General features: G+C 32.0%; 1 protein-coding gene across 1 annotated transcript in view; it reads right to left on the bottom strand.

Moving 5' to 3' along the window:
* Positions 1-9,977: 9,977 nt before the first annotated feature.
* Positions 9,978-10,948, bottom strand: part of LOC107481254 (polyphenol oxidase, chloroplastic) — a gene marked incomplete in the record, with an annotated part of 1,943 nt that continues 972 nt past the window's right edge. Inside the window, 1 exon segment of the mRNA XM_016101495.3 lies at positions 9,978-10,948. Within this exon segment, the coding sequence (XP_015956981.1) occupies positions 10,170-10,948 (779 nt within the window).

The raw sequence follows: 10,948 nt of genomic DNA, 5'->3' as shown, positions 1-10,948 counted from the left end.
TACGGTCCCATTTGTCATTTATTTGGTACATTTTATAAGGGAGAATTTTTTGTTAAGAGCGGAATGGGATGAAGTGAAGATATTTATTAAATTTATAAAAATTTATATAGATTGTATATGATAAATTTTTTTAGTGAATGTTTTATTAAAATAATAATTTTTATTCTTTACCATCACATCATTCTTTATAAAGTGCGATAATGTTTACTACTATTGTGAAATCAGATTTTGTCACATGTGATGAGTTTGGAAAATTTTTATTTAATTTTTATGATGAACAAACATTATTAAAATGTTTAATTACAAAATTATTAATTTGATCTTAATTTATATTTATTTAATTAATAATTTTATTGTGCAGATCTTATATTGGGCCGAAAAATAAGTTTGTGGTTTAAGCCCAATAATCAGCTTTGCTACAAGTTATATTAAGTGGCTGAATTTTTTATGGGCCAAATTCAATGTTGTTACAACCAAGTCCATGGTTAATTTTGATGAAAGCTTTTATATTTGTTCAATGCTTGATCCAAAAATCCATCAAGAAAGCAAATGTTACTAGTTGGGCTAAAATGAAATCTATTGCTATCAAGCCCAACATTAATGAATGTTTCCATGCTTTATCCAAATCCATGAAGCAAAGAAAAACAAAGCCTTAATTGCTTCCAACAGATTCCACTACAAGGATTTCAAAATTAATTTAAGCATTGGGAACATAAGCAAGTGAGAGAAGATTGATTTGACTAAAGGCATCATTGCTACACGCCACTCTAAGGGAAGTAAAAGCAAGCTATTTTCAATTAATTAGTTTAACCACTTTGAAATTGCTTTTCTTCAGATTCTTTCTTCTCTCTCTCTCATCTCTTTCTTGTTTCTTCTTCGGTCTTTGTCCAGGAAGCTATGGACGCTATGCTCATCAACAAAGAAAAAGAAGAAGTTGCATGCATCAAGACCATCAAGTTAATGATGGCAGGAAAAAGTAAAGTATGTAGTGGCTGAGATTTTCACCAAATGTGGTTAGATTTGGTGAGGTAATCTCGAGCTCTTCATGCTCAAAAAGGGAGGATGAAGATTCGGCCAGCAAGGGAGATTCTTGAAGCATGGCTTGTCTTTGATTCTGCTCAACCACCACAGGGAGTAGCTAGAGTGGCGAAGTGATGGTTGAAGGCAGAGATTGAAGCAGATGAAGTCATCATCATCATGAAGCATCAAGGGTCAGAAATCCATTTTGGAGAGCAAGCCAAGAATGGAGAGCTCGGATTGATGAAGGGTGATGATCAAGAAAGGACAAGAGGTAATTGCATGTTGGTTAATGCATTGTTATCTCTTCTCTCTCTGTGTGGCCGAACCGGTTCTGTGTTGTTGAAGGAGGAAGAAGTTGGTTCGGTTTTGGCTTCAATAAGTGGAGGCTCCCCTCTTCTATAATAAGGGTGGACAACCACTGTTTGAAGCAAGGAGAAAATTTGAGAGTGCAAGGCATAGAGTTCTCAGAGCTACTTGAGCTAACAGTTTTCTCTTCTCCTTCATTGTATTCTGTTTTGTATTTTTCTGTTTAATTTTGTCATGTCTTGAGTCTCATGGAAAAAGGCAAACAAGTGAGGTTTGTATAAAAAAGCCATAGAGCGGAAAAAGACAGAGAGTGCAAAATTAAAAGAAAAAGCCATAGATGTCTTAGAGGTTCTTTGTTCATCTATGTTGTGTTTCATGATTCTGTGGGAATCCCCTTGTAAGTTGGGTTAGCACTTTACAAGTTGTAATCAAATTGATTATAGTGAAATTCCATCATGTTCGTGATGGAGACTGGATGTAGACTGCACTGCATTTAGCAGCCGAATCAGGATATATCTGGGTGCAATCTTCTTCTCCTTTCTACTCCATTTCTGTTTTCTACTACACAGGAGCAAAAACCAGAATTATCTCGTGCCAAGTGACGAGACAAAAAGAAAAGTCTCGTGGCTAGGGACGAGACAAAACAAAAAGTCTCGTGGCCAGTGAAGAGATAAAAAGAGTAAAAGTTTTCAGAATTAGTCTGACAAGTCAGCAAGTGTTATCAAGCAAAAAGGGGGCTAAGATTCAACCCCCTTCTCTTAGCCACTGAAACCATCAATATGTTTATATTAAATAATTTAATAATATTTGAGAGATAATAAAAAAATCAATGCAAATAATTTAAAATTGTCTTATTTAATATTTATTAATTATCGCTAGAATAATTATGTAATTTTAAATATAATAACATGTAAGTGACAAGTATCAAATTTTAAACTTTTTATTATAGAAGTCTATCATATTTATTACAAATCTTGCATTTCTCAAAGATAAGATTTTCAAAGAGTTTATAAGTGTAATGCATTTTTTACTTTATGAGTTAATGTTTGAGATTGGTGAATTAAATTTACTAAATTTCAATTCTAATAGGATATTAGAACCTATTTTATTTAATTTTGTTAATTAGATCACTTACTTATGAATATTCATGTTTTTTATGATCATTCAGGACATTTACAAGTTTTAATTTTTCCAAAAATAAAATCTCTACAAAATTTATAAGTGTTCAATCTCTCATCACATGAGTTAATTTTTGAATTTGAATTAATCTTAGTCAATCTCAATTCTAATAATATATTAATATCATATAATAAAATTATTTATTGCAAAAATTTAAACTAATAGATAGAAAAGTGGATGAATTTATATCTAATATTTTTTATTATATATTTGTATCCAACCATTATCGCGTTGACATGACTAATAATAAATATATTTATTAATAACACTTTAAAAAAAATATCAGAAGTTAATAAAAAAAAATACAGTTGATTAGGTGTCGAATGAAAACACTACTTTGCTAATTTGTTTAATTAACTTTACAAAGTGTTGTTCTTCCTCTTGTCTCATATCATTGGTACTATTGCTAACTGTATATAGGTGCATGCAAGATAATAATAATTGCTATTGGTTTTATGGGTCCGGATGCTATATAATGACCACTGATAATGTTTATGGTAATGCTTTAAGAGATTTTTCCTTGATAAATGATAAGTTGTTTCTCATTGGCTGACCACATCAAATAAGCTTTCAGAGTTTTAGTTGTTCCTCCACCAATGATCTCATTCGTTTTCTGGTGAAACATTTTCTTAAACTTTTGAATTTTAACTTAAATGTATTAGCTATCACTAGCAATCCTGTAATATGTAAATGGAAAATGCTAAATATATATTAAAAATAAATTAAAAATTAAATGTATTTATAAATAAATATATAATAATTAATTTGATATTTTTTTTGAATATATAATATTTTTTATTGTAAAATTATAAGATATTATTATGTGAGTCCACACAATTTGTATGGAGTAATTTTTCTTAAGAAAATGTCTCCGCCAATTAGACACAAACTCTTTTACTCTGAGTGGCTTAAAACCTCTGAATTAAAATGCAGTTTGTCAAAGTAACAGTCAAATTTCCATAATTAATTTAATACCAATAACTTGGCAATGCCAAATTCCACAAAAAAAAAAAGAAAAGTATAAGAAACCAAAAGTTTATCAGCCAAAAATTAAACAAAACTATATTAATTTATATCAATAATTAATTAATTTTAAATTTTTTAAATAAAAACCTTCCTCTTTTTTCTCACATTAATCTATCCACTTCTAACAATCACAAATTCGAAAAATATATAAAAAAACATCCATTTAATATGAAAAAGAAACATTCTAATACTTAGTAGAAGAAACATCTATATATATTAACTCGTAAAAATTTTGAATTCATCCAAAGGTATTTAGCTGTGTTTTGGCTGATATACTTTTGGTTCATAACTTTACTCAAAACAAAAACTATACTGATACATTTGTATTTTAATAATTTTTAATTGTTGATCTTAATTATAAAAAATATATATAATATACATAATTAAAATCAATTGTTAAAATTAACTAAAATAAAGATATATCCGTGTACTCGAAAGCTTTCCAAAAATATAACACCATCCAATATTGGATGCCAGCTAAATGTACTGTGGGCATAAGGGGATGCTAAAACAAATCAGAGGCTCAAAACTCAAAAGTGACATGAAGATCTTGTAAATTAACCAATATGATTCTCAGTACGCGGCGCATAAATTAACCAGTATATAAATTAAAATGCAACAAATCTTTTGAGTGAAAACACATACACGAAAAAAGTGTAAGTGTGTTCTTAATCTGGAAATTGTGACGTAACTCTATGCTACACAAAATTCTTAATCTGTGGCACACAAGGAAAATTCCAACCTTTGAAGACTGGATTTGAGATTTTGAGTTGACATGTTCAGAAAACTTTGTTACCCTTGTGTATATTATTATCCCCTGCTTCCTTCTTCTCTGACCATTATTCTCAATTGAGAAGGAATAATACAGAACGTTCAGTTAGATTCATCAAATTTTTTATACATATATAAAAATTAATAATCCCAAGATCTGAACATCTTTTGTATAAGTATTATCCAAGATAGATAAATGATTAAAGATGGCCACGAAAAATATGTTCAAATAACATTATTGATGTTGACGCAATGATACTTGCTCTGTTGAATATCTATAAAGGTTAGAAAGAAAGGAATAGGGTTCATCTTGCTGTTCTAATCCTTCTGTGCAAGATATTCTTTTTCATTTTCCCTACTTGCATTGCATTGTGTGGTTATATTATTGTGTAAAAAAAATAAAAGAAAAAAATGTCTTCAACATCCTCTGTACCATATATATGTTATAAGATATTAATATATAATATTAAGAGAGAGATCTTTTGGAACACTAGAAATTATATTTTTTTGCCGAAAGTGATCTCATTTAAAATTTATTTTGACAGATATATGATTAAAATTACTTATGTGATATTGTGTGATTAAATTTATTTCGATAGCCTCGCCCAAATTTAATTTTCACGTGTCGATACATTTTTTATCCATGCAACCCATCTCATCCAGTAGAAAAATTTTCTTTTTGGTTGTGAAATAAGATTTTATTGTCTTTTTTGTAGTCTGGTTGTTGTTGTTTGTTAGCGTTTGTATGTTGGAATCATACAGTTTTTGGTCAACTGAGAGTTTTATCAAGTCGTAGCCCATTGGGCTTTCACTAACATAATTGGGTACTAAAATACGTAATTTTATATTTTTGACGGAGAAAACTCAGGTGCAGTTGATTTTACGTGAAGTTGATAGTTGAGAACCGTTAGATAAAAATTTAGTCAAATCAGTTAAATTATCTAACGACTAACGACTCTCAGTTATCAATTTTACGTGAAGTCAACTGTACCTGAATTTCTACCCTTTTTGATACCATCTTTTAGTGAAAGCCGAAAACGGTCACATTTTACTATTTCAGGATAGTTTGTTTTATTATTTTTTATTTATTTTTGTCATAATATCACTTCTTTTTTAATACTAAAAAAAACAGGTTATATAATGTATTACAAGGATGAAGAAAATCTCATGCCCTAAGCTATTCAAGCTGTGATGTTGATGGTTTGATGAATCAGAAGGGATTAAGAGAGGGAGAGAGATAGGTTCTTCTCATTGTTGGAGAGAATGAAAAATTCCTCTTAGAAAATATTTGTTGAGTTATTACACCTTATATACTATGTACCTTTTCCTTTTTTTTATGTACTCTCACTAAAAAATAATTACAATGGTAAACCTATTATTGATAAAGAAATAATCTAGGTAACACCCTCCCGCAAGCTAGAATTGTGTAAATCTAACAATCCTAGCTTGGAAACATTGGCAAGAAAAGGACCCGGTGGCAGAGCTTTGGTAAGAAAATCAGCAAGTTGATCCTTGGAACGAACTGGCATAAGATGAATGAGACCAGACAAATGCTTTTCACGAACAATGTGGCAGTCCACTTCAATGTGTTTAGTTCTTTCATGAAAAATGGGATTATTGGCAATGTGAATGGCTGACTGGTTGTCACAGAATATAGTGATAGACTTTTGAAGCGGCAAGCCAATGAAATCCATTAAGAAAGATAACCAACTAGCTTCACAAGTGGCAACAGCAAGAGACCTATATTCAGCTTCTGTAGAGGACTTGGCAACTGTGGTTTGCTTTTTACTCTTCCAGCTAATGAGCGAGTTCCCAAGCATGAAGCAATAACCGGAAACGGAGCGACGAGTATCGGCACAGGTAGCCCAGTCAGCATCAGCAAATCCAGTGAGATGCAGATTAGAAGTAGAGGAGAAGAAGAGACCAGTTGCAGGTCGGCCTTTTAAATATCGGAGTACACGAAAAGCAGCCTGTAGGTGAGGGTCATCTGGAAAGTTTTAAAAGTAACTTTTTTTTGAATTTTTAACTTATGAAAAGTAGTAATATTAATGTCTGGTACAATTTTAAAAATCAAATTGCAACTTTCTAATAAGCTATTTAGGAGTTTATAGAGAAGTTAAAAAAAAAATTCTCTCATAATAAAAAACTTTTTATCACATTTCTTTTAAAATAAACACTTTTAGAACTTGAAGAAAATCTCATGCCCTAAGCTGTTCAAGCTGTGATGTTGATGGTTTGATGAATCAGAAGGGATTAAGAGAGGGAGAGAGATAGGTTCTTCTCATTATTGGAGAGAATGAAAAATCCCCCTTAGAAAATATTTGTTGAGTTATTACACCTTATATACTATGTACCTTTTTTTTTATGTACTCTCACTAAAAAATAATTACTGTTTCAAATGCCATTTCTTTGCCGCTGCTAATGCTAACATTACTCGTAGGGTAGTCATTTTGACAACTGGACTAAAAGTATCACCATAATCTACTCCTTGCACTTGAGTGAATCCTTTTGCAACTAGCCTCGCTTTGTGCCTTTCTATGGTGCCATCGGGATTGAATTTTACCCGAAAAACCCATTTGCAACCCACAGCCTTCTTGTCTTTTGGGAGTTCAGTGAGACACCAAGTTCTGTTCTGATCTAGAGCTGTCAATTCATCTTGTATTGCCTTTCTCCAACATTCATGTGTAGCCGCTTCCTCATAAGTGCTAGGTTCTTGATTTGAGGTGATGGCTAGAGAAAGTGACTTATATTTCGGGGTTAGTTTATCATATGACAAGTGTTGTGAGATAGGATATAAAGAGTTAGAGTTGGAAACATTGCTAGAGTGAGCTGTGTGGGTTGTCATACAATGATAGTCCTTCAAATAAGCAGGCGGTTTCTTGACTCTTTCAGACTTTCTAGTAATGCAGTCATGTGTGATGTCAGAGTGTTGTGATGCAGGTGCATTATTAGTGGGTGGTGTGGTAATGGGTGCAATGGTGTGTGAGGAAATTGGTGAGTGCATTGAGCTTGAGAAATGTTCATTTGAATCTCTGAGTGTGGTATGTGTGGGTGATTGCAAATGATGTGTGGATGGTGTATCATATTGAAAAAGATCAATGCATTGTGGAGTACGAATGGGCACTACAGAAATGTCAGTGGTAGTGGAATGTAATGAGAGCAAGCCAATGTAGCTCCACGACCTCTGCAATGGGAGGATCTGTTTGCCATGTTTGCCATTTTGAGAAATCAATGAATCACAGAGTAATAGGGATTCAGATCTTCTTCCTTCCAACTCGTTGATCGGAACAGCTATGTTCACCAAGAAGGAATCTTGTGAAATAGCCTCTCATCAAACTCTATTGGATGAGTTTGAAGAAAGAGGTAAGAATGGGGGAAAGAAAATGTCGAAAGAAAAATTAGGGATAGAAAGAGAATGGCAAAATTGGATTGATCTCACTTCACAACTTTTTTTTTGATTCACAGCTTGGTTGCTCTCCACGCTCACCGCACCATGAAGAAAATCTCATGCCCTAAGCTATTCAAGCTGTGATGTTGATGGTTTGATGAATCAGAAGGGATTAAGAGAGGGAGAGAGATAGGTTCTTCTCATTGTTGGAGAGAATGAAAAATTCCCCTTAAAAAATATTTGTTGAGTTATTACACCTTATATACTATGTACCTTTTCCTTTTTTTTATTTACTCTCACTAAAAAATAATTACAATGGTAAACCTATTATTGATAAAGAAATAATCTAGGTAACAAAGGATTTGGTTAACCAGCTAATTTCTTAAACAGAATTCTAGAAGCCAACATCTTTTTTTCTTTTTTTACTTTAATTTTGAATTAATATTAATTAACCTTTTTTTATGTACTAAAAGTGTTGATTCTTTAACTATTATGATACTATATTTTTTTAAAGTTCAAACTGATAGAAAAAAATACGTGAATGGTTATATATCTAATGTGTTCCATTACATAAAGTCTCTTTTTTTTTGCATTAGTGTAAATTCTCTTGCATAAGCTTTCTTATTCTTTTTATTTGTCTTAGGGTTAAATTCTTTCTTTTGGTGTTAAATAAAAAATTAAAAATCAAATTATAAACTTTTCGATCATAGAAACTCTGATATTACTACTTCTAAAAATTTAAACGACTAAAAGACACATAAATAATTATATATCTACCACTAACATTGTCGTTCCTAACTAACGAAGAGAAATGCTTTTGTAAAAAAACTCTTCAAAAATGTCTATTTCCAACTTCATCCACTAATGAAGAGAATTAGTACACCATTGTTCACTTTTTTCCTTTTAAATTCAATAGATTCATCCGCATTGCATTCAACACAAAAAATACGACCAACCATTAACAAAAATATATAGACCATCAAAGCATGCATGACCTAAAATTACAAAAAAAACAAGACTATTTTTTAAAGTAAAATCAATACAAAGTAAATGTTAGAATTTTTAAGTTTTTTGTAAATATTAGAGATAGAAAATATATTTTACCTTTAAATTAATTTATCCTGTTTGATTGTTGACATTTATGTTAAAAATTATAATTATTTAATCTTATCATACGATAGGAAAAAAAGAATAATGATTTTGTTAATTTTCTGTAAAAATTGTTAACATAATATTATGAGTATTTGGATAAATGAACGCAACAATATAAACAAGGCGTTTCGAAGTTCAAACCTTTCTTTTTTTTTTTTTTTTTTTTTTTTTTTTCATTCAATGTTCTTGGTTAAGAGTCCATTGCTAGAGAAGGATTAATGATTGTCCATTTACTAGGGCCCAAAAATATATTTTGTACGGTAAAGATTTAGGGTTAAAATGCTGGTCGCCTATGGCCGAGGCATGTGTGTGAGTTGCCTCTTAAAATGCCAGGTAGGATTCAATACCAACGGTAACTGCGATATAATGAAATTAATGTGTGTGTAAACAAAAAAAAAAGGTTAATAATGAGAATGAATTTTTTTAATATTTTTATCTATTAATTTTTTTTGTACCTATTTTTATCTGTTATTTGGTTAAGTGTATTTTTGATCATATATTTTTTATGTGAAATAAAAATATTATGTAAGAAAATATATTAAATAGTAACAGATTATACTAGACAAAATAATCGAAGAAAAAAATTGAAAGGATATATATTCCCTAATAATAGATGGTTTTGACTAAAAAAAAAAGCCTTTTAGATTAGTGTGTGTTAGTGGGTGAATGTGTGTATGAAAAACAAAAAAGTTTCATTATGTTCGTGCATCATTGTAAATACTAAATGGTGACAACTTCCATATATATGAATGCTTATGTTATATAATTGAGAATAGTTAGAATTTAATTAAATATATCGGAATATTTAATACTTTTATATGCTTTTTGACGCGAAATACTAGGCTACTAGATTTTATAAAAGTCTACTTAGATTTTGTAACAAACAACATGTGCTTCTTAACGTTCAAAAAACTAATCTAAATATAAAATAAAATAATATTATGAATAGGAGAAGGTAGGGGATCAATGTTTACTCAACCATTCGTGTATTGAAAATTGTGAGTCCCGTTTAATACTTGAATAATTATTGTTGGATGGAATTCATTTTAGCATTACTTGTGAGATATATATAAAAATGAAACATGGTGTATTTTCACTACCAAAAGCCATACATGATAAAAAATGAGACATAAAGTTTGAGAATCAAAACATGACATTAACTAAATTCACTGGAATTCTTGTGCTTGCCATCAACAAATGAGGCTTCATTTTACTGGAGGAAAACAAAAAGACTAGAGAAAAGAGAAGAACCACTCATAATGGAGTCATGACTATTAGTAACTTATATTATTGAAGGAAAAGGAAACTAATCAACGAACGCACGAGCTCAACGTAACCTACATTCTTCAAAACTAATCTTGATATCCTTAATAATAACCTGATCTCCGTACTGTGGAACAAGAGTGACGACAATGGTGTCGTCATCATCAGCATCCAACTGCTCCAACAGATCCGTTATGCCAACGGTGAATGTGGTCTCGGTGGCGCCGGGGTCCTGACCAGCATGAGACACATTCACGAAGCTTCCAGCAAACTCCCTGTACTTAGGGTTCGCCCACTTGTAATCCTCTTCTTCATTGATCAACACATCGAACTTCAAATGCTTCGTCCTATCGAACTGAATCGTGAACACCAGAGATTCCTCCTTCTCGTCCTTCTCCAGCTGGCTCCTATTTGTCTGCGGCCTCTTCACAACAGTGCTCACTATCTTATCCTTCAACGTGAACGGCAAATCCAGCTTCTTCACTTTCCGTCCGTGCCTCTGCGCCTTAGTCCTACGTGGCGTGGGCTTGTATTTCAGCCATGGAAGATCCAGCTGTTTGTAATCGTAGCCTAGCTTCTTGGTGTCGAAGGCGTCACTGTTCTTGACGGTGACGAGGTTGAGGTTCTCGTCATAGAAGACGTAGCTGGCGTTCTGGTAGTCAGGGTCGGTGATGTCCTCTCTTCCGAAGGATTTCCAGACGCTCCACATTCTGTCGATGTTGGCGTGGTGACAGTAGAAGATGGGGTCTCTGGCAGCAGAATAGAGAGCTCCCATGTCCTCAATGTTAGGCTGAGTTTTATCACCGGTCCAACTATGAACCGTGTTGTGAGGAACCAACTCTA

This window comes from Arachis duranensis, chromosome 3 (genome assembly GCF_000817695.3).
Source record: "Arachis duranensis cultivar V14167 chromosome 3, aradu.V14167.gnm2.J7QH, whole genome shotgun sequence".
Classification (NCBI taxonomy): Eukaryota; Viridiplantae; Streptophyta; class Magnoliopsida; order Fabales; family Fabaceae; genus Arachis; species Arachis duranensis.
The sequence above is the reverse complement of the archived record's forward strand: the minus strand, read 5'-3'. Positions and strand labels throughout refer to the sequence as shown.